The sequence below is a fragment of the Myodes glareolus genome, chromosome 16, assembly GCF_982192425.1.
Source record: "Myodes glareolus chromosome 16, mMyoGla1.1, whole genome shotgun sequence".
NCBI classification, from domain to species: Eukaryota; Metazoa; Chordata; class Mammalia; order Rodentia; family Cricetidae; genus Myodes; species Myodes glareolus.
The window spans coordinates 10,841,587-10,869,496 of record NC_142041.1 but is presented as its reverse complement, the minus strand read 5'-3'; the positions used below and the strand labels follow the sequence as shown (position 1 = coordinate 10,869,496).

Sequence of the window (27,910 nt, the reverse complement as noted above, 5' to 3'; positions counted from 1 at the left end):
ACACGGAAAAGCTCTGCCTACATGGTGGAAATTCGAACTTGGCTCCTCCCATTATAGACATATACACTGCGATATGAAAGTTCATGGGTGGTACTGGGAGGATAACTTAGTCGGTTAAGGGCTTCCTGAGCCCTATTCCAGATCCCACAAATAAGCACAGCACGCTGGCCAGTCAGCCTTGCCTACATGAGGAGCATGTGCGTTTGGGACCTGGGTCCTGGGTTTGGACCTAACCCAGTTTGGAATACATGGTTCAGTTACGAAGTATGAGATGGCATCATGATTATCCTGGATCAGTAGAGTGGGTTCAGGGTAATCCAGGCTCCTAGATACTTGGGGTCTGAGAGTGTGGGGGACCACAAAAGCAGAGTTTAGTCATGTGCTTTGAAGATAAGGAAGGGATCATTTTTATTTGAAGCAGAATTTTATCATTTTCCCATTCCATTTTCCCCCTTCAGCCCCTCCCAGGTACCAACCCTCTAATTCCTCCTCCCAAGGCCTTCCCAAAATCCATAGCCTCTTTTTCTTTGTTATCCATAAATATGTATATATATATATATATATATGTATGCTTATATAATGCATGTGTATATATGTGTATATGTAATATATGTATACATAATATAGTCACAAATATATAAATATAACCTGATGATTCATTTTTTGTTGCTTGTGTATATGTAGTTTTAGGGTTGACTGCTTTTTATTTTTTTTATTGAACAACTAATAAGCGAGCTCATCTCTGGGAGAGGCTAAACCCCCCTCTCCCATCTACCACCCTCATCAAGAGGCTTCTTTTCCCAGCAAATGGAGACCATCCAGCAAACCATGTGTTTAAATCATGTGAATTAGCTCCCAAGAAATTAATAAATGGAAAAATGATTCAATGTAATAATTTCAAAGCAGTTTGAGTCATGTGCACGGGAGGCTCCCAGTGTACCATCCCCATACCATCGGTGGCAACCTTTCTCCACTCTTAAAAAACGAACCTCAACGATACACAAGCCCAAATGGAAAACTTTAGAAGTGGTGCCTTTCTTCAGTGGATCAAAGGGAAAGTTAGTGGTTCGGGAGTTGCTTTGAATGTCTTGATGTTTAAAGGATTTGTAAAGTGTGGTGACCTGGAAGGAAGCTGCCAAAAGACAAAGAAAGATTAGAGGGAGAGAGGGAGAGAAGGAAGGAGGTGGGTAGTCGGAAAAGAGAAAAGACTGCCTCTTGGTTTCGAAAAATGATGCTGGCCTATTACTCAAGCTTTTGAGTTTTATAAAGATGGACTGTTAAAAAACGAACACTTGGAAAGAGAGGAGACAAGCCCTTGCCTTCAGGCTGTCCCAGAGTACACTGCTCACAGCAGGTGGAACAGAGGCTTGTGTTTAAATATCTGCCTCGCTCTCTGCTTGCCTCTCCCCTGTGAATGCTCGGCACCGTGACCTTTCAGCCTGTGTGTGCCATCCACTGTACTGTGTATAGTATGTGTCTTCATAGAAAGCTTTATGTGAGGCCCATGAGGGTTATAATAAGGGACTGAGAGTAGTAAACAAGGAACACTAGAGCAGAAACATTGCTCCCTTTTCACATCCTGCGGGGAACCATGGAGTTGTCCCGGCCTAGGTGCCTTCCACGGCGTGTATCATAGGTTTTTCAGATTGGAGTCTGTGGTTCCTGGGGCACAAGGTGCCTTCCCGTTCCCGAGAGACTGATGCCCTCCCTCGGGCAGTGAAGCCTTCAGGCCACTTTCGGTTTCTCTCTACGTTCCCTTCCTAGTGAAGGAAGCAGGAAGTTTGACAGGGCAATTGGTCTTCGACAGTAATCTTGTGTACCCTGTATAGCTTGCAAACTTCCTTGTATCCTGGCAAATACAGTTGTATTGATCCTGGCAACTGGCGCTATACTCTGTTTCCGGTAAAGGCATACGAAGCCAGGTTGCTCTCAGGAAAACTGTCACAGCCGCAGTCTCGCTCTGGGCCCTGGTTTCATTTCTCTGGGTCACACCAGGGGAGCACGGCTCAGGAAGTACACGTGGGCACTCACAGCATCTCAGCACCATGCAGACAAAGTTGATTTCCTAGCCTGTTTTGCTCCTGCTTCCTTCTATGACTTCATTTAACATCTAGAATCGATTCTTGTAGACAGAGACTGCACACTGGTTTCCAGGCCACCCTGACCCAAATAGCCACACAAAACTATATTAATTATAACACTGTTGGGCCAATTTAGGGCAGCACTAACCTCTCTTTAGACTGTGTCTTCTCTATCCATGTAAGCTCTTTATCAGGAATTAGTTTATAAACTAGACATAGTGAGTGTAAGAGACTAACAGTAGCTAGTAATAGCATAGAACACTCCCAACAGGCTGGAGTAGCTATTACAGGATTACTTCTTTTCCCTTTAACTTCTTCCTGTGACAGCGGGGATAAGACAATGCCAACAGGTCCATTTGAGGGTCAGGGATGGAGGTTTGTGAGAAGCCAGGTGATCGAAGATGGCATGTGCAGTTGTTGGGAAATGTGAAATAATTTATACAAGGCTGGATCATGTGCCCTTGGTCCCACAAACCTGTGTTTCATAGAGAATCACACCAATGTGGCTTCTTTCCAGAATGGGTTAACATACAGAGTTACACACCAGTCAACACTTGTTACGTGTTCATGGTTCCACAAACACCAGGTAGCAACCATCTTAACTAAGTCATTCTGAATGTCCACACGGGTGCCATGTCTATTTGCTTTGTTCTGCCTTCCCCAGACACTTTATTAGAATGGCCCCTGGGACACTTCTTGGGCCCATGGTCTACAGCAACACTCTAGAGGAGAACTACATATGCCCAATAAGTAGACTCTGTGTGCTCAGGGCAGGGTGGTCCACTTTAGACTAGAGGAGCTGCTATCCTAACATTGTTCTCGGGCATCTCCAGTTAACTACTCGATTGTCTAGACCTCACTATCCAGTTCCCATAAGGCAGGTGTTACATTTGTTTGGTCATCTGGAACATCCATACACACGCGTGTGCACACACATACAGTGTCCGGTTATTCGGTGTGAGACAACTATGGAGGGTTTTATCTGCACACCCACGCTTCACTCCCAGGCTCCGAGGAGTCACGAGCCCCAACTGATGGTGCTCAGAGCTCTCTTTCGTCCTGTTTCCATACATAGCCCTCCTCCTCTCTCACCATTGTGTGGCCGGCAACACCTGACCCTGGGGCCCAAAACACAGGGTGAGAGGCGCTCCTCCTCTTCACAGAACGTCATACTTTCTCCAGTGAAACCTCAGCTGGGGGCGGCCTGCTCGTCCCAGACAGCTCATTTAGGATATGCGCTGCTGCAGCCAGGCTGATCTCCCATTCCGTGAGGGACAGGGGATCTGTTCCCGCACACAACTTGGCTTTTAACAAACCACTGTATATCTCTATAATCCTTGCCGTTCCAGTTTGCTTTCTGCTGCTGTGAGGAATACCACAACCCAAAGCAACTTGGGGAGGAAAGGACTGATTTCAGCTTCCACTTTAGAGTCCATCCTCGAGGGAACCAAGGCAGCAGCGCAAGGCAGGAATTTGAAGCAGAAACCACAGAGGAGCTCTGTTTACAGGTTTCTTCTCCATGGATTGCCAAGTCTTTTTATTTATTTATATATATCTTATGATCACCTGCCCACTGGGGGCTGGGTTCTCCCATATGAGTCATTAAGAAAATGCCCCCACAGAAATGCCTGTTATGGGAGATTAGACCACACTGTGAAACTCCGAGACCATGTTAATAAAATCAACCTTAGATCAGGGGCGTCAACGGAGCCAGCAACTAGTTGACAAGAGTTAGCCATAGAGAGAGAGTACAGAGGACCTGGTAAGATGGACAGAGAGACACACAGGGGGGAGTAGAGAGGGCTTAGAAATCTGAGGGCATTTTTGTTTTGGGACAGAAAGAGAGAAGCTCTCTTGGTGAGTTTCTGGGCAAAAAGGGAGGTTATCTGGTTGCTTCTTGGATTCTCTGAGCTAGCGTGTTTTCACCCCAATAGCTAACTCCCAAGTCTTTATTGGCAAATAGAACAACTTAGATAAAAACAAGAAATGCCCATAGGCCTTTCTGGTGAAATAAGTTTCCCAAGTGACTGTAGTTTGTATCATGATGACAACATCTGACCAGCACACTCGCTTCCCAGGGGCTGTATGGCCCATGCAACCTCCATTGAATGTTCACCCGGGAGGTTGTGTGGTAGTAAAGTGAGACCTTATGGCTCTCCTTAGGGCAAAGCCAGCCATAACCAGGGGGAGATGTGTCAAGGCCCATATGGCTGCTTTCTGGTCAGCTTGGACAATAGGATCAACAAACCAGAGACCTGTACCATTTTGGCAGCTGTAAGGGTGTAAGCACAGGCTTCAGACTCAGGAAGGGAGCTGATGAAGTCAACTTGCTACGCCTTGAGTGGCGCTTCTTCCACTTGATCCAGTCAGGCTCTATCACCAGTCTGTAGTGTTTGAGGGTTGCCTGGGCACATTTAAATATCGCTGTCAGGCATTTCACATCCCTTCCTTAGAGAGGCCTAATTTCTGTCAGGCATTTTTCTATGTCATGGTTTTTCTTCCTGTATGTCCAAGTCACCTGTATGGCCACACAGCAGTATCCTCTGTCCCTGGCCATTATATTCACTGAACACTGGCTAACCCATTGGCCTCATCATCCCTTATGTTAAGTAAAAGTTTATGACTGGTCACATGATAAACAACCACAGACAGACTCCTGTTTTATTTCCCTACATGTTAAAGGTCTTCTGCCCTGGGGTGGCCCCACAAGGAGCATCCATCATTTTGTCTGGGATATTTCCTTAGCCTCACCATTTGTCATGGTCTGGCAGCTTAGGACTTGGGATCCTGACAGCAGCCTACAACAATCAGACAATCACTTTAGATCGTTAGATTGACGACACCCTGCCAACTTCTGGTTGTCTGGCAGACTTGGAATCAGCACCCAAGAGTCAGAGAGCTGCGTAGGAATCACATTCATAGGCAAAGTTTTCTTTCCTCTCCAGGACCATGCTAATGGAGAGAAGAGCTTTTGCTGAAGTAGATGCCAGAAAATCCTAGAGACATAGCTTCCATACTCCTGCTGGGCCAGACTTCACTTCCAGGCCCTTCCAGAACCTCTGATTGCACTAGGAGAGGGGGACTTCAGCTGGCTCCACGGGGCTAACAGCACCTGTTTATCCATTTCTGCTAGAATGAACTCTGTCCACATCTGTGCACCTGATTTCTCCCTGAAGGGTGACCTAGCCTATGCTTTTCTCCCTTGGGGCATCTGATCGACCATAGTGCTCCACCTCCTTTGCTGGCTTCTATGTTGCCCAGGACTGTGGTTACCTTCTGTGTATGCTGGCCCACATAGTACTGCAGCCAAAGACCCAAATGCACTTCCAAAGCAGTGGCAACAGTCAAACCCCTCATTCTGGCGGTAAAATACCACATATCAGGGCCACAGAGGTATGCCTCAAACATAGCGCCTACTATCTGAACAAAGACAGTGTACAATGTTCTTTAAGTCATAGGCCCTGGCAGCTTGCCAGCACCAGCCCGTATCAGAAAAGATCCAGCTGCTATCCAGTTCATTATCAAGTGCGCTCCCAGACTCTCTGGTCTCAGGACAAGCAAACATTTCCTTAAGAGGGACAGGTATTGACAGAGGCCAATTTCTCCACCCCCTCTGCAGTTCACTGTCTGCACGTTCATTGCAGAGGTACAGCAATCAGGAAGGGACTGGCTCCCCTGGACTCTGCCCTGCTTTCCCAGCTGCTGCTCTGTGAGATTATAGGGAATGCAGGGCACGTGGCTGTGGCTGTTATCTGCCTTGGAGCTCACTGACCCAGGGGCTGCTCTACCTGTATCTTCTGCTTAATTACCGGTAGAGCTTACAGCAGTAGGTGGGACATTTTCTCATAGCCTTGGAGGGTGTCCCTAGAGAGCTAGAACTAGAGCCACATTCCTAGGATTGCAGTTCCTCCACAATTCTTAATCTCACTCACTGGTGTCTCTGCAGGGCATCTGTGTGACTATGACCTCACCCACTGGCATCTCACTGCAGGGCATCTGTGTGACTATGACCTCCCTCACTGGTGTCTCTGCAGGACATCTGTGTGACCATGACCTCACTCACTGGCATCCCTGCAGGGCATCTGTGTGACCATGACCTCACTCACTGGCATCTCACTGCAGGGCATCTGTGTGACCATGACCTCCCTCACTGGTGTCCCTGCAGGGCATCTGTGTGACCATGACCTCCCTCACTGGTGTCTCTGCAGGGCATCTGTGTGACCATGACCTCCCTCACTGGCATCTCACTGCAGGGCATCTGTGTGACCATGACCTCCCTCACTGGTGTCTCTGCAGGGCATCTGTGTGACCAGGACCTCACTCACTGGCGTCCCTGTAGGGCATCTGTGTGACCATGACCTCCCTCACTGGTGTCTCTGCAGGGCATCTGTGTGACCATGACCTCCCTCACTGGCGTCCCTCCAGGGCATCTGTGTGACCATGATCATGGCCTTTATGACAACAGCATATCTTTTCTGCTACCATCTCTTCCTGTCAGGGCATCCCCAGGGACACCCGAGAGCCTTTCCCCCCAGGATGCGGACTCTGTGCACCTCCTGCAGCTCTCTAGGGGGGCTCAGTAGGCACGAAAGGTCATCCCATTCCTTTGTGCCTCCTTCAGCCATGGTGAAAGATGGTTCATTTATTTCTGGGGTCCCGTCCTACCCTGCTGCCTATACCAAGTGATGATGCTAAGTTCGGTGGTTGAGGGTGTAAGGTCATGAAGAGCCGAGAGATTTAAAAAGATGCCTGGAGCCATTGTAAGATGTGAGCATGCGCCTTTAGTCCCATTTTATAAAGACATTTTATAAAGAGTCACACAAAGGTGGCATCTTGCCAGAGCTGGTTACATAAGGAGTTATATAATGATCACATCTATTGCTTACTCATGTTTGCCTGGATATCCGGCAGCAGCCGCCCGGATACCCACACCATTGCCATGTTGTTCATGCTGAGAAGAAGTGAGCAGTGAGGAAGATGCTGTAGGCATTGATGTCTCGTTGGAGTGGAGTGGAAGGAGTAACTGAAGCGCACACTTTACAGCATCTCACAGTCAGTCAGGTAAGCGCATGGCTACAGAGGATTAGTGGGTAACTGCCGTATGCAGCACAGATACGCTGGAACGGGGTGACTCATGTCTCGGATGGGACACAACAGAATGGAGCAGATGGCCTGAGAGTTCTTCTCACACGCAAAAGGACATTTTAAAATTTGCTTCTAAAAATTTCAGTTAATGTTTCTACGTTAGTATCAGTAATTGAAATTAAAAAAAAAAACAAACCCATAGCTGGGTGGTGGTGGTGGTGGTGGTGGTGGTGGTGGTGGTGGTGGTGGTGCATGCCATTAATCCCAGTGCTCAGGAGGCAGAGCCAGGTGGATCTCTGTGAGTTCGAGACCAGCCTTGTTTACAGAGTGAGTGCCAGGACAGACTCCAAAGCTACACAAAGAGAAACCCTGTCTCAAAAACCAAAACGAAAGAAAGAGAAAGAGAGAGGGAGGGAGGGAGGGAGGGAGGGAGGAAGGGAGGGAAGAAGAAAGAAAGAAAGAAAAAAAGAAAGAAAGAAAGACCAAAACCTCAATAAAGTAGGGCATACTGTGTCCAGATAGCTTTGAGTCTAAGGAAAGCAGTGTCTAACTTTGGATAGACACAGAGATAATATGTGAGGATCTCAACATCTAGCTCTAACTTGATTTGCAAAAAAAGACAGTTGAGAGTAATTGCATCCCCTCGCTATGTAGAATGGATTATGGGTCCTGGGATTACTCTGGGGATTTAAATCCTAAGAATAAAGCTTTGTGTGTGTATGTAAGGAGGGCATTGGTCTGCATGTGGCCATTTGCACACATGTCTGTGCAGACCAGAAGACAATCTTAGGTGTCATTCTTTCTCAGGAGTCATCACCTTGTGATTTTATTGTTGTTTGTTTGCTTTTTTTTTTGAACTGGGTTTTTTTGGTGGTTGACCTAGAGGTTTCTAGTTAGGCTACACTAGCTGATGGGTGAACAGCAGAGATCCTCCTGTTGTCTACCAATACTAGGGGAAGAGGAAGGTGGGGGGGTCAGCCCTTCACATGTCACAGTCATTCCACTCCAGCTCCCAGTCTTACACTTAGAATAGATTTACTTATGCTAAACACATGGAAAACAAGCTCGGTTTTATGACAGCTACCAAGTTCAGAGGGCCTACTGTTCCCAAAGACACTCGAGACCCTATTTCTGCGTTCCCTTGTATAAAGCACTGTGACAGCTGATTGTGTTTCGTCCATGTTGTTCCTACTGAGAATGCTCATGGAGATGTCTGGTTTCAATGCCGGCAGGACTCTTCTGTCCCCCAGAGTTCCCCAGTTCCCAGAGTCCCACAGAGCTCTTGCTCCCAAGATTCACTTGTTGATTCTCTAGGAGTCTTACATAGATGTCCGGTGCATCAGGCCAATTATGTGCACGGAGATGTAGGCCTCTTTCACAGGGCCAGTTATTGGGGGAAAGTTCAAAACCCTTAAAGAGGAACCAGGTCGTAATAAAAAGCCAGCAGCACAGGGCTCTCTGGCTTCCGTTGGTAGCCTTTGGTGGTCTTGAGTCACCTCGCTGCATAATCTTTTGAAAAAGCATCTTTATTGGCAAAAGAAATTCCAACTTAAGTTAAAGATTTAACAGATGCTGTAACTGCAAATGTTGCAAGAGAGGTGAGAGTCATGGGACAATCACAGCTCGTGACTAAACCGGAACAGGCAAAGAAAAGTACTTTTTTTGCCACACACTGTGATCACAGAAACCTGAAGGTCTAAAGTTTTAAGATGTAAAGAAATTCTAAAGGCTTTAGAAAAAGGAAAACACAGTTACTATAGACAGGAAACTATTCAATTCCTCAGACATTGCTCCGGTATCAAAGAAAAATGAAATCAAAGTCAGCTCGGCTCTCAGGGAGGTGAACGAATGATTAATACTCAAGAGACAGCAGGGAAGAAAAACCCACTCCCAGTAAAATGTAAAACTGCACAGAGGTTATAGCAAGAACTGAAGGGTAAAGCTAAGATGCAGTGGTTGCATTAGTGTGGTTGCTCAATTAGCCATACATGGGAAAATTAATTATAAAAGAACTATATAATTTTCTATATGAATATGATCAGAAATTGTGCTGAACTCCCCTGGATGTGTAAGCAGCTGTATGGTTGAGGCTGAGTATCTGAGGAATTCTGCCCCAAGTAACGTGGAAATGAGCCTTTGGCACCTTCCCTAAGGTGAATATATTCACAGTTTAGAGTTGAGTCCCAGAGAGAAGTCCACAGTTGAAAGCAACAAGGTTAGCACACATGGCCTAGAAAGGGACAGATCAATAAATGATGGCAACAGTGTCAACTGGCAAAGCATGTACGCGTTCAGGTTTGTTAATGATTGTATTCAGGTGTTCTTAAATAGTCCAGAAGTCATTAAAATTTAAGCTGACCATAAGTGGACACAGAATATTGTAGTGTTCCTGCGATAATTGCCCTGAACAATTATACATACATCCTCCTCACTAACGTGGTGACGTCAAAGCGTCTAGACTACATCTTGACCATTTTTGATCATTCCTTTTTATTTTCTGTTATGAGAATCTTGTTTCAAATGGGCCGATACATTTTTAAATTTCTCTCCTTATAAGTATTGGTAAAAGCCAACTCAGGAAGACGGAGTTGGAAACACAATGAGTGGCTGACTCACTAACATCTATGTAACAATGGAAACTCCCTTTTTAGAAAAAGCCACAAGTCACTTAAGTACTGTCTTAAACTGCTTTATATATTTAAAAATGTATTTTGTAGAGGGGAGGTATTTCAAAACTAAGAAAATTTTATTTTAATTTCTTCGAGAAGTGGAAGCCAGACTAGAGGTATGGCTCAGTGGTAAAGTATTTGCCTTACATGTGTAGCTAGGGGTGGGCAGCTACAGGGGAGGTGGCAGAAGCCAATACATTTCTTCTGAAAGAGAGTTCAATGAAAAGGTCTGAAAATCCAAGCATTGTGTAAATTAACTTAGAGTGTACAAATTGTGTTTAACATGCCTTGCATTGCTTAACAATGTTTTTCCCACCAACCTATAAAAGGTATGGGTCTTGTCATTCTATACAATGAAAAAACATGCTATAATAGAACTAACTTAAAAATAGCCTTGTAACATGTTCAGTTTAGCGACAGGGACCTTATAACTTACATGGGTATCATATCTGCTAAATCCTTGTGTAAATGATACTAAGACATAATTTTTCTCCTCCATAAATACTTGTGCTTTACACAATGGTTTAGCCCACTATTTTTTTTTATTATTTATTTATTTATTATGTATACAATACTCCGTCTCTGTGTATGCCTGAAGGCCAGAAGAGGGCACCAGACCTCATTACAGATGGCTGTGAGCCACCATGTGGTTGCTGGGAATTGAACTCAGGACCTTTGGAAGAGCAGGCAATGCTCTTAACCGCTGAGCCATCTCTCCAGCCCTAGCCCACTATTCTTTGCGTTGTTTATTTGTTTATTGAATCCATGGCTTCTCACAGGGTAGGTAGGCACTCTGTCACTGAGCAGCCCTGCCGGTCTTCAGTGTTCATTTTAAACATGGAGCTACCCCTGCGCTTTCAGGGCGCCCTTCAATGGGCAATGTGATGTTCAGAGACACACTTTCTTCTCCACGAGATTCTCTAGGATGTACAGCAGCTGCGGTTGCTGCAAAGGACTTGGATAAGACCTAGTCGCAATTCCAGGACGAATGGGGGAGGGGCTCGCAAGACCCTAGTTCCTGCTAGCTGAGGAACTATTGGCAGTTAGGCCTGCTGGGAAACTGAGAGTCAGTTTTCTTCAAGGGTGCGGCCCTGGTGAGCTGGCCCTGCTCAGGTTGGTGGCCCTAGATCCCTGTACTTAAGGGGAGCTCTGATTGGACTCCTTGGGTTCGAAAAAAAACAGAAAAGAGGGCATTAAGTTAGGAGGGAGATGGATGGGAGGAGCTAGAGGGAGATATAATCAAAATCCACTGTATACATGTATGGCAGTCTCAGAAAAAAAGTATATATTACAGAAAAACAGCAACTAGAGCCTAGAGCTCCTCCTCCACGCCCCACGCCCCCACTGAGGAAAGTGACCACGCCCCACGCCCCCCACTGAGGAAAGTGACCAGGGAGTGTTGTTAGGTGGTATTACTGTTTAACAAAAGATTAACAAACCTGCTGCAGTATCTAGCACTCTGGGGGTGGGGAAGGGCGTTCTGGAACAAAGGCTGTCGTGAGGATTTCGGGAGCTGCTTGTCAGGTGGCCGAGACTTTTTTGAAAGAGGAAGTTACATCACTCAGCAGAGCAAGTGACCGGCCAGTGGTCAACTCTTCTGAGCTCTGTGGTGAAGCAGCGGCGATGCTAATGTAAGCGGCTCCAGGCAGTTTTCAAACAAGGAAAGGCTCAGTTCTGAAGATTAGGTTTTTTATGATAATTATTTCCAGTTTTACTCGGTTCAAATAAAGAACAATTCCCTCTAGGCCCAGCGTGAGGTAGGTGCTGAGGAGGTATTTATAAGCAGCTGTACCTTTGGTTGGTCATGCCCTACCAGGGTAATTGCTAGGGCATATACACATTTATGAACTTTACTTTACAGCAAGCTATTGAAAATAAGAACTAAAAACCTGTTCTGGAAAACAAATTAGTATCCGGAGCCAACCTGTGATTGTTCCTGGGTTTTGAGGGATCCTTTTCGGTCAGCAGATGATACCAGGGAAGTCAGGATCACCTCTTAATTCCATTAGTATAGAGAGAAGATTTTCGAAAAACCAGGGGGAAAAAAGGATTTTGAGAGGGAATCAAACAGAAGCTTAAGACAATTTTATTAGGATTTAAAAGAAAACTCACACAGGCTAGGAGAACTATAAACCTCAAGAGCTACTGAGAGGTGGAGCGTGGAGGAGAAAAGGCCAGGGCTCTGTGGGCATGAGGGTCAGCTGTCTGGGGCCAGGCAGACACAGGAGGGAGATGACGCACTTTAGAGAAAGAAGGAAGTTGAAAGTGCTAGGGAAGCTTGCTTAGAAAAGCGATAGAATGAAGAAAAGAAAGTTGTGCCTGTCTGAGTAATTCAGAAACGCATGCAGACTTAAGCAGCATGGCCGTGCTCTGTGAGAATCTGTGCTGGAGGCAGGAATTCTGGAAATTAAAAGCATATCAGCCCACTGGAGGAGAATGATTCTGCCTGCCTCTTTAGCATGGCTTAAGGTAGACCCACCTTCCTGGGAGGGGTTCCACCTTTCTAAGTGCGGGGGACCCTATTCTCCTGACCGGAGGAGAGTTCTGCTAATAGGCCTTCGTTGCTACTCTAATGTGATCGTGTTTGGTCCTAAAATAATAATACTTTAATATTACTGTGTTTACATAAAGATTATTCAAATGCAAGAGTCACGTAGGGTAAAAATCTGGAGACAAAATCTCACTGTGTGACACAGACTGACATTGGGTTCCTAATCCTCCTGTTGGGATTCTATGTGCCAACATACCAGGCCCCTTGGATTTCTTTCTTGATCAATACACCACATTTACTATTTGCTGTTTGAGTGAAAACGAAGAGGTGACCTGCTCCAAGATACTATGGAGGGGAAGGCTTTTACTGTGGGTCTGAGAGCTCAGCCAAAGGCAGCTGGAAGAATCCAGACTGAACTGGGACATGGGAGAGTGGGGTTCCAGAGAGGAAGAGAAGAAAATCAGAACAAAGGGGCCAAGACTGAGGTGTGTGAGAGAGAACCAAGGGATGGTGTGACTGAAATGGACAGGTTTATATAGGTATGAGATGTTGGGGAAAGAGAAGCTAAGCCTTTAAATTGGAGATGGTTAGGGTAGGGTGCTGTGGGGTAAGTGCTCCGAGGAGCCACAAGTACTGAGCCTTGTCCAGAGGGTTTTTTTTGGGACCTGACATTGTATTCTAAATCTCTCTCTTTCTCTGTCTACCTATCTGCTGCTTTTTTTTTTCTTTATCTAGTACTAGGGATTGAGCCCAGGGTTCAAAACATGCTAAGCAAGCCCTGTAACACTGAGCTGTGTCCTTAGCCCAAAGAATGTTTCATTCTTTGTTGAGTTCTTCCAGTTGATCTGTCTTGATGCTTTCCTCTGGATCACAGACTCCCTCAGTATGCTCAAATCAGAACAATCCTCCATCTCAAAGTGCTAAACTCATCAATCATACCTTCAAAGTACCTTTTACCATGTAAAAGGATTTAGCGCATTGGGGTATAAATACCTTTTTTTTAAAAATTATTTTTGTGTGTGTGTGCGTGCGCGTGAGTACTTGTGTCCAAGTGTGCATGTGCACCACAGGCAGGCAGGCCTGGTGCAGAAGAGCTCTGAATTCCTTGGAATGGGGGTTACAGATGGCTGTATGCTTCCGTGTAGGAGCTGGGAACTGATCTGAGCTGCTCTGTAAAGGCAGCAAACACTCTTAATATCTGAGCCACCTTTGCGTCCTCGGGTATACATAGACATCTTCCAGGAGCGGTTATTAAGTTAGTAATACACACACCGCTCTAGATGTAATGCATCCTACAGAGTTCTGATCTCCTCGCCTCCTATATGCGCTCATCTTCGTTTACCTTATCTCAGAAACTGCCATTACCAACACTTAGCGTCTGTTGGCACGCTGGCAGTCATATGGGACTGACTGACCGCGTAACCCCAGCCCCTGGCATTCGTCCTTGGGGCGCCAAAGGAGCGCTAAAAGCGCTCTCCCTAGGAGTTGCCTTGGTCCAGACTCCACCTCCGGAAAAGCCCGCCAAGTACTGACTCCTCCCCAGGGAGGGTCAGGACCACTCCCGCAGGCTATTTAGGCTGCCACAGAGAAAAAGAACGTGTGGTTTTGGGGTTTTGCGTGGTCCTCCCTCTGTCTCTCACTCTCTTCCCGTCACCATGCTTTCCTGGGCACCCGGGAGTGCTGCAGTAGACATGGGCATCGATTTGGTCTAATTTGGTCTGATTGGAATTATTTGCATTGGCGGAGAGGCTCGTTTTAAGAATATTCCTTACAATCTGGATATCTCCCTGCTATTAACCCACACCCGATCAATCACTAAGTCTTTCTAAGTTAGAGCAGGATTGAGAAGTTTGGTCTTTTATGTCAGCTAATTCCACAAGTCAGGTATGATTTTCTCCCCAGAGCAATGCCACCAACATCCCATCACCTGTAACTAGAGCCCACCTTTCAAAGGTCCCGAATACTTCTTAGTACCACCATATCGGGGACCAGCTTGCCTTTGGGGGCAGACCACATCACAGTTGCTTGTCCACACGTCTAATCTGTCCTCCACACAGTAGTGGGAGCAGTGCTTTTAATGGGACCTGATCATGCTCCGCTGTGTTCAGCAAGCACCTTCGGCTGCGTGTACTGAGGTTCATTCCGCTCCTCACTGGCAAAGCTTCTGCACGTGCCTTTCCCTCTGCCGGGTATACCTCTCCTTCATTAGTCACTTCAGGCTAAAAGCTACAACTCCAAGGAAGACTAGTGAACTCCTAGGCTAATTGAGTCCCTTGTAATATCACTTTAGAGTGCCTGTGTTTTTTTTCTTCAAATGCCTAACAGAGCTTTATAGAGTTATTTTGGTTTTGTATTACTTTTGTTCTTTAAAACAGTGTTTTGAACTGGGCATAGCAACACACACCTTTAAACCCAGCACTCAGGAGGCAGGGACAGGCGGATCTCTGAGTTTGAGGCTAGTTTGTTCTATTTGAAGCTAGCCTGGCCTGTAGAGTGAGTTATAGGGCAGCCAGGACTATACAGAAAAATCCTGTACAAAAAAACAAACAAAAAACAGTCTTTTGTGTTTACAGGAAAGTTGTCCTAAATGGCACAGAGAGTTCACATGCCCCCACTCTACACACAGCTTTCCATGCTATAAACATACATTTATGAGTAATACATTTAGTATAATTCATGACTCAGTATGGCTATATTAACTGAAAACCACAATGTTCATCAGAACTCGCTCTATGTTGTACAGTACATTCCATTCTGTCAACAGTTCCCTGACACCAACTGAATGTTCTAGTATTCAATTCAACTTTGATAGTGAGTGGGTTCACAGCAGACCCCATCTGGTAAAGATCTCCAACAAAATTGCCCTAGCTTCCTCATGCTGTGCACACTGTTCTCACACTGCCTAGGGCATCCATGTGAAGGTAGCCACCTCCCTACCCCTTCAGAGTCAATGCCTAGCTAGGATGACTCACAGAGCTCAACGAGAGCACTGCACCTGGGATTGTACTTTTCTCATAGAGGATACAGCTGGACAGGTGGACCAGTACCAGGCTAAGGTCCAGAAGATCCCAATGGCAAAGGCCTCTTTCTTCACGGAGAGGGCCCGAGTTACCACACTCTCTCCCAACCAGAAGCTCCGGGAGCCTTGATTCCTAGAGGTTTTTGATTTGGGATTTCATGGTCTGACCGAGTGCTTGAACTCAGACTTCAGACCTTTCTTTCCTGTTTGGGTGTCAGTGTTTGTGGCTGAAAGCCCAACCCGAGTCACGTGCAGGGTGTTTCTGGTGAGTACGCTCAGCCTGAAGCTCTTCAGAGTCCTTCACCTCAGTCCAGACATAAACCACCTCATTAGGTTAGTAAACGCATTAGCTCCCAGAAAGCTACATTTTAAGGGCTTTTGAAGATTTGTGATAGGAACTAAGAAAAAAGAGCACATAGGTATCCACATACACATCCATATATATCATATCCAAACAATCATAGCACACGCATATACATGCACACACATAGAAAACAATGCATCTGCCCTATATTCTTTGACAAATGTGTAATATTATGTATCTGTCTACTGTTGTGGTATCACAAGAAAGTCTAAAAATTTCTTGAAATTTTACAAACTTAATCATTTCTCTGTCTTCTTTCTTCCTCTTCCTCTTCCTCTTCCTCTTCCTCTTCCTCTTCCTCTTCCTCTTCCTCTTCTTCTTCTTCTTCTTCTTCTTCTTCTATTTTGGTTTTTCAAGACAGGGTTTCTCAGTAGCTATGGCACCAGTCCTGGAACTCACTCGGTAGATCAGGCTGGCTTTGAACTCACAGTTCTCTGTCTTCTTTAACTCCTGGAAAGCCCTGGTATTTTTGACCATCTATAATTTTGTTGTTTCAAGAATTTAATATTGTTGGAAATCACACAGCATTGCAGTCATTTTAGGTTGCTTTCTAAAATCCATTCAAGTGTCTTTCTTTCAAATAAGGTCTTACCAGGTAGGACAGCCTGGCCTCCAAAGCATGGTCCTGCCATTCTTGCCTTCTTGATGTTGGCATTACAGCCGTGTTCTGCCACAGTGACTCCTCTCACAGGCGTGGGTTTATAGCTCATTAGAGTGTGTGCTTGCATGTGTGTGTGTGTGTATGTGTGTGTGTGTGTGTGTATGCATACGCATGTGTACACAAGAGTGCACACAGGCACCTGTGTTTGCAGGTGCCTGTGCACTTTTGTATACCTGCATGGGTAAGCTCAACAGTCAACCACAGGGTGGTATTTTGAATGTAACTGCCCCCTATAATCTCATAGGGAGTGGCATTATTAAAAGGTGTGGCTTTGTTGGAGTAGGTGTGGCCTTGTTGAAAAAAGTGTGCCATTGTGGGGGTGGGTTTTGAGGTTCCCTATGCTCAGGATACTGCCCAGTGCTGCAGTTGACTTCCTATTGGCTAAAAAATGTAGGACTCTCAGCCACTCCTCCAGTTCCACGTCTGCCTGCATGCCGCCAAATTCCCCGCCATGATGATAATGGACCAAACCTCTGAGACTGGAAGCAAGCCACCCCAATTAAGTGGTTTCCTTTATAAGAATTATTGTGGCCACGGTGTCTCTTCACAGCAATAGAAACCCTAACTAAGACACATAGATAACCGGTGTTCCTCAGATACCATTCTCCTCCTTTTATGAGATAGGGTCTCTCACTGTCTGGAACCCACTGACTAGGATTAAACTGACTGCCCAGTGATCCACAAGACTCCATCAGTCTCTGCCTCCCTGGTGTTGAGATTACAAGTGTGCAACTGTACACCAGCACTCAGGTCTTTGGGTTTACAAGGCAAGCACTTTACTGCTGCTACCATTTCTCTTGCCCAAAAGCTCATTGTTTAAGTGTTTGGAATCTGGCGCTAGGGGCCCTAACCCCGCCCTCAGGGTACCAAGCAGCGGCCCTGCCCCTGAAGTCGCCTCATTCCAGACTCCACCCCAGCATCGGGTGTCTCCACCCTGAGGGCATTTAAAAGCGCGTGCCCATGGTTTTGCCCTCCTACTTTTCTCTTCTTCCCCTGGGCTCACCTAGGAATGCCTTGCTTTGATTAAACCTGGATTTATTAATTCGATTTTATTGGTTTGTTACATCAGCAGTGGCGGATATCCAATAACCAGGGATTTAAAACTTAATAACTCACCTTTTGTTTATTTATTTATTTAGAGACAGGGTTTCTCTGGGTAGTCCTTGGTTGTCCTGGAACTATCTCTGTAGACCAGGCTGGCCTTGAACTCAAAGACCTGCCAGCCTCTGCTTCCTCAGTGCTTGGATTAAAGGTGTGTGCCGTGGCCACCACCACCACCACCTGGCTCATTGATTATTTTTGTTGAAATTTAAGTGTTATTTGTGCCTTGGAAAGATAAGTCCCTTCTCGGATGTGTTTTCTTACCTTCCCCACCTCTTGGTCTGTACCCCGTTTTCTTTGGACTGTCTTTCACAACTACAGGGCTTTTCTTTCTACTAAAGGCCAGCTCAGCACATGTTCCTTCCACAGAATGTGCCTCTGCTGTTATGTCTAAAAGCCTCCCCCCCCATCCAAGTTCCTATAGATCTTCTCCTATTTTATTTTCTAGAAGTTTTGCATTTTAAATTTAGGGTCATAATTCATCTCAAAGTGGTTTTGTGAAGGTTCTAAAATCCACGGTAGGTTTATCTGAGGAAACCCACTTGTTAAGGAACCCCCCATCTTCCAACTCCTTCCCACTCTTCCTCCCCTCCAAACAGCCAAGGTAAAATGGCTGCTGTCAGATTCCCCTCTTCTTCATTTTCTCTTTTATGATACTTTTATGGTATGCTTTGTGAATTCTAAGTAGGTGCTCTACCACTGAGCAGATTTTTAAATTTTCCTCTGAAAGACTTTGCTTCTTTGTCAAAGGTCTCTTCAGTGTATTTGTTGATTCTACATCTATGCCTCATTTGCCTGTCAAATCTACTCTCTGGATTATTACTACATGAAAGGCAGTTTTGTGTTGAGTACCACTATGAACAGGATGTTTGAGTCTCTGACTCCATGTTTCTACACAGCAGCCCTTTCTGCAGTGTGACTCATGAACTCTCTTCCCTTTCTCTTCCCCTCTTCCCCGACTTCTCTCTTCTCTTTCAGATGCAATGAGAAGATGGCTGTCTGCAAATTAGAAAGTGGGTCCTTATTAGACAGACCCAAGGTCTTCATCAGGTACCCCGTCTCCAGAGTTCAGAGGGAACCCGCTAGCCTGTGGTAATTTGTTCTTGTAGCCAAAGGAAAACACTGGCAAGCTACACATTCTGTTTTCTTCAGTATCTGAAGGACCAGGGTCAGCACAAGACACCCCAAAACCAAGTGCTCAGACCAAGTGCTCAGCACAAAGGAGATTGATTTTTCCCAGATGAACAAAGGGCAGGGACTAGAAGACAAAGACAGGAGGTAGAGGACAAGGGAGAAGGAAAAGGGAACAGGGTGTGGGGAGGACAGGGGAGGGGCAGGGAGGAAGAATATTTGTCCTGGAGAGACAAAGGACTGCCTCTGAATAGAGAGGAGACAGACATGGACCATAGGCAAAAGGTATAGAGGTAAAAGGGGAAACCCTGTGTTAGGATCACTTGGTTAATTGTGACTAGGTATGTTAATTAGGGCATCCTAATTAATTAATGCTAGACTCCAATATTTAATAACTGAACCTTGACAGGCAGCCCCAGGAGGAAGAAGTGGCCAAATAAGGGAATAGATCAAGGTGGCTACCTTTTGGAATGTAATCTAACGAATTTTAGGAAGAGGGAATGACAGAAGGGCAAGTTCTACCAAAGCTATGTTTGCCATTCTCCATCTACTAAGGTCTCTTCAGCATCCTTTAAGAGATTTTATTTTATTGTTTGTGTGTGTGTGTATGTGTATCCAGGAGCTCTTGTACCACACAGCACAGGTGTGGCATCAGAGGATAGCACTGGGAGATGGCATTCTCCTTCCAGGTGGACAGGGTTCCGCAGCAAGAACTCCTACCCCACTGAGCCATCTTGGTCCTTGGCTTTTCTATAAACTGTGCAATCATTTTGCTGGTATGTCTGGCTCGATGCGACTGTGACTGAGATTGTAGTATAACTGTAGATGAAGGTGGAAAGAATTGGCATCGCTCAAAAATAACTCTTCCTACTTATGAAAATGCTGTCTTTCAATTTACTTAGATCTTTAATTTTCTTTTGTGCTCTGCTGTCAGCACAAAATCACAGCTCTCATCTTTCTGGGGTAAGAGTTATTCTGGAGCCATTTTGAGTGACCATGGCCTGGAAACACAGATTTAGGTTACCCCAAACACCATGTTCCAACGTGGAAGCAGTTTCATGTAGATTTTATAGTTTTACAGAAGAGAGAAAAATCATACATCAAGGCAAGTTTAAAATGCATAGGTGGGTACACCAGAGAAGCAGGTACATGGAGCCTGGATACATAGGAGGATAATATCAGAGAGGCCGGTATGTGAAGACTGGGAATAGGAACATCAGAGAGGCAGACACATGGAGACTGGGAATAGGTGGGTACTTCAGAGAGGCTGGTACACGGAGACTGGGAAGCTTTGCTATAGGCCAACATGCACTGAAGGCTTTCTGAGCTTTTGGATTGGTAGAGGCTAGTTGCCTGGTAATTCAATGCATTCTAAAAGGCTTTTCTCTTATTGTCGCAGGATGTTAGTCTGGACCCAGGGGGCAAGGAATGGCTGTTCTGGAGGGCCAGTTCAGCCTACCTTCTTACTTGCAACCTCCCAACCCCTCCACAGCGTGAAATTCTAACCAGACTATTGCTATCTACAGGCACAGATACCTTCGGGAGTTTTCCTTCACAGCCGCATCCTTCATATAGGCAGACAATGAACTAGATTTGCAGCTAGATATTTTGTTTTGATGTATTTTTAATTTCTAATTCCAATTACTCATTTGGGACAGACAGGAAGGTAATTGATTTCTGTAATAGTAACCCTTTTATCCCGGCAACCTTGCTGTAACTGCTTATTTTGTTTACATAGATAACCACGCTATCTGTGAACAGAGCTGTATTTCTTCCTTTTTAATTGTGTATTTTTGCAAGGTTTTGATTCATTAGTTCACAAGCTCCCCGAGGATCAAATTTTCGTTCTCTTTGTCCTGTATTTAATGCTTATTGCTTTGCTAGTTACAAAAATAAAATTTCAAGGTACTGTGACGCTAAATAATATAGACAATTGCTTGCCTGCTAATGCTGTCCTAACGCATTCCTAGGAAACGGTCAGGTTATGGCTTCTGTCATGGAATGTTGCGCTGCTTTCGCAGATTCATGTCGACCAAAACCATAGCAGAGTTCTCGTATTAGAATCATCAACTCTCAGAAATCAGTCTTGTGTTTTTAGATTAGGACGTGGCTTTCATTTTTTTGTGCGGCACCGAGAGTAGCGGTCGGCAGCCAATGAGCATTCGCTCCGGGAACAAAGGGTAGTAAAAGGCGGCGGGGTTTATCCTGGAAACGCGGCGGGAACCAAGGTCTCGGCTCCGGGCGGAGGAGGTCGCGCAGGCTGCGCCGCGTTGTCATGGGGACGGCGCGTGCGCCTGCGCCTGCGCGGCGGAAGGCGGGGGCAGCGATGACGCGCAGGGCGGGCCCGGAGGTTCGCTAGTCCGGTGCCGGAGAGAGCGAGCGAGCGAACCGCTGGAGCAGCGTTGTCCTCGGTGCAGGTGAGCGACCGCGCGGGCCCTGCACCCCGGGCCCCGGCAGGTCCTGGAAGCGGCTCGGGACACCGCCCGGCCTCCCACCAGCCCTCGGCCGTCCTGGATCGCGTCCTCGGCGGCGTCAGGACGGCCCGGGCGGGGACCGACCGGAGGCGACAACGGTTAGCAGCTGAGCCGCGGCTCTCGGAGGGGGCGGGGAGGGACGGAGCTTGTATCGGGTGTGTGCACAGGAACTGTCCCCTGGAGGTCTAGTGACTCAGCTCTCCTTTGAGGATTTCCTTCTAATACTGGGCGGAGGGAGGCTGTGGACGTGGAAAGTTTCCAGTTCCCGAAGTGCAGTTATGGAGCCTTGGAGTGTGTGGGATCCTCTGTTGTATTCGTCCCGTCTTCAGACACATAGCGGTGTTTTGTCCCTTAGGTAAATTACTTTGAAACTCTAGGGTTTGACTCTTAACATGCACGCATTACACCAAGAACAATGCTTGAAAACTAAAGTTACATTAAAATAGCAACTGGCCTGGTAAATGGCCATGTTTTTGAAATGTGAAGGTGATGAACAGATTTGTACGTTCATTTTTCCCGTTTTCAGACTGAGGACAAACTGAAAACGTTTCTTTCAATCCTTTTAGCAGCTTAGTTCCTGAAACTTCTGTATCTTACGTGGTACTTGAACATTGCTGACCCAGTGGCGTCTGCCAGGAAATAAGGAAGTGGAATTACTAAAGGTTTCGGTAAACAATCGCTCTATTATAACTGAAGTTATTTAACTTTGGAGGCAGGTTTTAGCTATGTGCTCAAACCATTAAAGAGGATTTAAAAATTATGAACAAGAAGGGACTGATGAACAATTAAATGCACTTTTTAATTAAGCAGTCCCTTAAAATAGGCATGACACCATTTTCCCACTGTTCTTCCCACATCTGATGATAATAATTGCTCATTAACTAGAATGCATGGCCATATCTATTAACCATTGCGAAGATTTCAACTACATCTCTGTTGTAGTACAGCATTGTTTTTGGTTTTTCCAGCTCTTGGGTTACCAAAGCACAATATTGATTCCAAATCTCAACTATAAATAGGTTCTGTCAGTACTGTTGGTTATTTTTTTTTATTTCCCTGGTCAAATATAGTATTTTTAATAACTTGAATGGTTTCGGATGCGTGTGAGAGCATCCATTTCTGTTCCTTACTAAAAGAATTTTTTGTTTAGGTTTATAACCACTAAATAGAATAATCATTGTAGTGGATTTTGAGAAGTGTCCACATTACTAGTTCCTTCTGGTCACCTTTCTTACGTATTTGTCCTGACTGGCCTCTACAAAAGATGCACAGGCAATCTGGAATACAGATAAAGCTGTGAAGGAAAACTGTAACACCCTCTTAGTGAGATGTGGGGGGCCGTCTAACACAGCAAGACCGAGTCTTTCCTGCCCCGTGGAGACTCTTGTTTCTCCTGCTCAATAGAAATCTCATCTACAATGTCACAGCATATATGATCAGGGCTTTCACTCTAAGCCTGGAATACACCAGCCGGTCTTACATCATCATCTTTCTCCTCTAGTTCTCCTCTCTGGAGCTGTAGCTGAAAGATGAAAACTTTAGGTTTCTATTCCGCTCAGCAACAAGAACAGCAAACTAGTTTTCCCAAAATATCACTTCCCTTGTTTGAGCGGTGAACTGTCAAAGGCCCAAGGAAACAAGACTTTATTGCTTTGGGAGTGTTGAGGGACAGAGAGGAGATTCTTAGCAGTCTAGAAGTTACGTCATCACTCACTAATTTTTCCAAGTGATGCTAAAAGCAAACAACCCTAAGATGCCTACAGGAATAGTATGGTTGCTCAGAACTACAGCGCGGTAGTGAATGGAGCATTACTCTCCGCCCTTCCCAAAGTAACTGTCCTTTCTAGAAGGCACCAGGCCTACAGATAACATTTTTGTAGTCCTTTTTGCTGTTGCCTTTATGTTTTGAGGAGATTCTGGTGTTACCCAAATCATTAGAGAAATGTATTCGTGGCAGACGATATTTTCTAAAGCCTCCCTTGCACTGGGTTCAGGACTTTGGTAAGACATACCTAGTATTCCGGTCTCAGCCAGTACGGGGTGGGCCAAACCTGCTTGAGGGGCTGCTTGTTGAAAGCCGTGGTTCCTTCCGGGGAACCAGACCAGCAGAGCAGCTGCTCTGAAGGCGTCAGTAACTCCGCAGGTGGAGGGGACTTTGGGTGCTGACTGACTGGGAGCCTTCAGGAGCCGTCACCCCTCGAGGGGAGACCTAGAAGCAGAATTCTGTGGCGTAGTCGGCACGTGATGGCTTAATGGGAATTGTAAGGGGTTAGAACGAGAGCTTATCACGGCTGTAATAGCTTCAGAATTCTCTTAATTCACATTGGTCATTGTGAAATTCCGGTCTAGGGTAGTTGAACGGTTCTACGGAAAGAGCTCAATCCTTTTGAACTTGGAATCAGATCAGAGACTCGGCCCCTGTGACTGGGGGTGGAGGAAAGTATAGGAAGCCTGGAACGGCTTCTGGCAAACTGTTCTGTATCCTGGAATCTGACTGCCAGATTCAGTCTCACTTTAGGGAATATGGTACAGGTCACATAGGTAGAGTAATAATTGGCTTTGCTATGGAAATAGTAATTAAATGACTGACTTCTTGCTTGAAAGGGATCGATTTGTTCTTCTGGTCGTGGTATGGAAGACAAATGCCTGATTTCACCCCCCAGTAATGAGTAACAATTAGCTTGAGTGATTTTCTTGGATTTTTGGGGCACTGTTGCTTATGTAAAACTAAAACGAGGGGACGCAAAGCGGCTGGAGCCAGTCTTGATCCTGCAAAAGGAGGTCGGTGAAAGCCCAGTTCTGCCCTAGCAGCCTCTCCTGCCAGGACCCCTTCCTGATCCTGTCAGCTGTGGGAGTTTTATGTGGCACTGGGAAGCTGGGGCTGCACGGGGAGGTGCATGGGTGGCTGTGCAGGAGGCTGGGATCGCTGAGGGAGGCGGAAGGGTTGCGATGGCTGTCCTGTGCTGCCGTCTGCACTGTGGAGTTGCTTCTGGTGAGAAGGGACTTCATTCTGAAGGAGACCTAGAGCAGAAAGCGCCATGTTGATGTCTGTGAACATCTCATTTGATGTGGCAGGAAAAGGTTGACTGGCTGTGTCAAGGAGAAGCAGGGCGAGAATGCAGAGGGGGCTTGCGGGAGGCAGGGTGGCAAATCAGATCCTGGTCAGAGAAGCCAGCCTCATCTTGGAGGGAGGGGCCAGAAGGGATATCCTTTGGCTCCAGCTCAAAGTAGATTAAAGTTCAGAGGCCTGAAGGAAAGAGAAGTTTAAGCAAAGGTTGTTCACCAAGAAAAAGCTGTTTAGTTAATTGTTAATATGGAGAAAAAGAAAGAAAACATGGCTGGGGGCAGTGATTGACCTAAGGCGAGAGAGCAGCTCATCCACATGCAGGGGGCCGTGCTTTCCAATGAGGGAAGATGGAGACCAGCCAGCCACTCCATCCTCCCCTACGCCTCAGCCACCCCCGTCTGGTGCTTCTCTAGTCCATTTGTACACTCTATAATAAACTGGGAAGTTGAGTAGCATTTTCCTGAGGTTTGAATATTTCTGTCAAATTATAAAACTTGAGGATGTTACAGGAACACTTGGTTTATAGGCCATCATGCTGAAACAGAACTTGTTAATCCCACCAGGTGAGAATAAGACCACTACCACTATTATTGGGTCAACTTTGAAGCAAGCTTTATTATAAATACTGGCCAGGACAATGGCACTGGCCATGTCCATACCTGGGATTCCCAGAGAATGGCTATAAATCAGTAGTCAGGCGCCTATAAAGGCGAAGCCCACAAATCCATGGGGCTATGGCATACTTCCACCTTCATCCATGGTGGGGGGGACATCATTCTGCCTGTGCACTTCCCGCCTATGTGTGGGCAAGCACAGCCTGTGCACTGGGCAACCAGTCTTGTTTGAAAAAGTGAAAATACGTGGCTTGTTACCTTCCATGCACAGAAGCTGCCAGCATTCCAGGAAGTTAACTGGTTTTGAGCAAGTGAGGCTTACAAGTTAGAAGCATTTTTGTTTTATAGATCTCTAAAGCACAGTAAATTAGACTTATAACTTTATCCTTCAGAACCTTTCAGAGGCGAGAAAGGACTGAAAGTTTGCTTTAAGAATATGCTTAAAATCCCAAATCTGGGGAAAAGAAGTGACTCAAGTCAAGAAACCCTGTACACAGCAGATCAGAAGTGTCGGACGAGCAAGTGAGATTTGTGAGAGCTGCAAGAGAAGGACAGCGCGTCATGTGCACGGGGCCTGGGGGCTGGCAGCAGAGCTCAGCGGAGCCTGACAGGCCAGGGAGAGTGCTGGTGTGTGCATTCAAAGTGTTGAGAAGCCTTCTGCATAGCCTGCTCTGTAAGCCACCGAACTGCTCTTCATAGACAAAGCAGCCATAGTGCCTGGAGAAAACGGTGAAGAGACTTTCCTACCAGGTCTGCCCTTTAACAGGTACTAAAGGGACTCCACCAGATGGCCTCTGATACAGGATGTTCATCATCTGTGAGCGCATGGGGCCTGGGAAGTGACTCAGCTGTCAGAGGCTTTTCCCTCACAATCCTGACAACCTGAGTTTGATTCCTGTAGCCCATGGTGGAAGGAGAAGTACCAGTCCTGGAAATTGTTACCTCCTCACACAAGTGGTCAGTTGTTTAAGCCCTATGGTAACCACAGAGAGGGCTGTAAAAGGAAATGGAACAAACCAGAAGTGCATAGCTAGACACACACACATGAGAGAACCGTGAGAAGAAAGGGGAGGCAGACTGCTACAAGATAGCAGACAGCAAAGTGTTGGTCAGGAAATTACCAGTACGGAAAGACAACAGCTAAACAGAAGCCAAAAAAACCAAAAACAAAAAACAAATGACCAAGGGGAAAAAGCCAGCTGTCTGTGCTGTGCAGGGGATGCTGTAGAGACATGGGCTGGTCCAGGTGCAGTGGTAAACCAAATAAACCATTAACTGGATCATTTTCTCCTCAGTGAGTAAAGAGTGTACGCACTGATCAACCTCTGCTTCAGCTTCTCTTTCTGCTAGGCCAGTGGTTCTCAGCCTTCCTCATGTGGTGACCCCAACCATAGATTTATTTTCTTGCTACTTCCTAACTTATTTTGCTACTGTTATGAATTGTGATGTAGATATATGATATGTAGGATGTCTGATGTGTAACCCCATGAAAGGGTCTTTTGAATCCAAAGGGGTTGCAACCCATAGGTTGAGAACCACTGATCCAGGCCTTTGATGTTTCTCAGCATGAACCAGGTATGGCCCTTCTTTCTGACCCCTTCCCTCTAAGTTCAGTAATTTGACAGAAGTACTCAAACCTCAGCAAAACACTGCTTGTCCTTCCCAGTTTACTATAGATATTTTTTCTTCCTTTTGTTTTTCTGAGACAGTGTTTCACTGTGTAGCCTTACTGTCCAAGAACTATTCTGTAGACCAGGCTGCTCTTAAATTCACAAAGATCCCCTTGCCTCTGCCTCCTGAGTGCTGGGATTAGATACTTTTATGTGGTGGGTTGAGCATGTTTTGTGTGCTGTGGAAAGCACAGGACCAGTGGTTCTCAGCCTGTAGGTTATGACCTCTTTGGAGGCCAAAAGACTCTTCTACAGGCATCACATATTAGATATTCTACATATCAGATATTTACATTATGTATAACATATATAACAGTAGGAAAATTACAATTATGAAGTAGCAATGAAAATAATTTTATGGTTGGGGTCACCAGAGCATGAGTAGCTAACTGTGTTAAAGGGATGCAGCGTTAGGAAGGTTGGGAAGCACTGGCATAGCACACCCCAGAAACAGGCGTGGCAGTGAGTGCAGAAGGCACCACTCAGGAAGCAGCTAATGCACACACTACCTCAGAGTCTTCAAATACATAAAACAAATAGGGCCAAAGGAGGAGCAGAGAGCAACGTAATGGATTTTCTTCTCAGAGCTCTGATAGTGGAGAGAACATGCAGATGGAGCATTAGCAAGACAGCAGGGGACTCGGCAATATTGTATTACCAAACGGACCTAAGGCATTAGCGGGACACTCCATCCATTTCATAGAGACACTTTCAAGTGTGTGGACAGCATACTCCTGAGAAAGATCACCTATGAGGTCATTACATCTTAACAATTTTAAGAATATATTAAGCATCTTTTTGACAGAGAAAGTAGAACTCAAAATACACTCTTAAACACCTTTTAGGGTGAAAGAATAAATTGAAGGGGAAACTAAAGAGTAGCCAGTGACAAGCAAACCATCAGCCTTGGGGCTGGGAACCACTCTTCTGCAGGAGTAGCATTGCTCCATCTCTCCAACCCCCAGATCTGTCTATATGCTTATAAATGCCAACTCCACATTTAAAACTTGTGCTAAAGGGTGAGGAGTAGTGACAGTAACCAGAATGCACTGTGTGAAGTTATTAGAGATCAAAGTGTAATAAAAAAACAGATTCTAAAGTTCATGCTAAATTGAAATGGATTTAGAATAACCGTAAGATCTTTTTTTTTTTTTAGAAAAAAGAATAGTATGGGAAAATTCATACTCAAAACAGTGCAAAGGTACAGTAATTAAAACTGGTATTGATAAAAAGTAAGCCAGTAGAAAAGAGGCCAGGAAGGATGATATACTTAGCCATGAATTGATTTCGAGCTAGGCTACCAAGGCAATTCAATAAGCAAAAATTTATTCTTTTTAAAAGATGGTACTGGAACCAACATCTTGATGTCTAGGCAGAAAAGAATTAAATTGCATCTGTATACAAAAACTATTCAAAATGTAACAAAGATCCAAATATAATAGCAAATCTATTAAATTCTTAGATAAAAACAGTGTTTAAGTGA

General features: G+C 45.5%; 1 protein-coding gene across 5 annotated transcripts in view; it reads left to right on the top strand.

The window, feature by feature from the left end:
* Window positions 1-6,985: 6,985 nt before the first annotated feature.
* The window catches only part of Sdcbp (syndecan binding protein), a 40,754-nt gene continuing 19,829 nt past the window's right edge, over window positions 6,986-27,910 (top strand). For 2 of the 5 annotated variants that reach the window (XM_087897081.1, XM_087897080.1), the window contains exon 1: window positions 6,986-7,142. In XM_087897081.1, the coding sequence (XP_087753207.1) occupies window positions 7,074-7,142 (69 nt within the window). In that variant the 5' untranslated portion in view covers window positions 6,986-7,073. Of the gene's footprint in view, window positions 7,143-20,889; window positions 21,020-21,642; window positions 21,745-27,910 lie in introns of those variants that run through there. The other 3 variants (XM_048419930.3, XM_048419928.3, XM_048419929.3) reach the window with 3 other exon arrangements.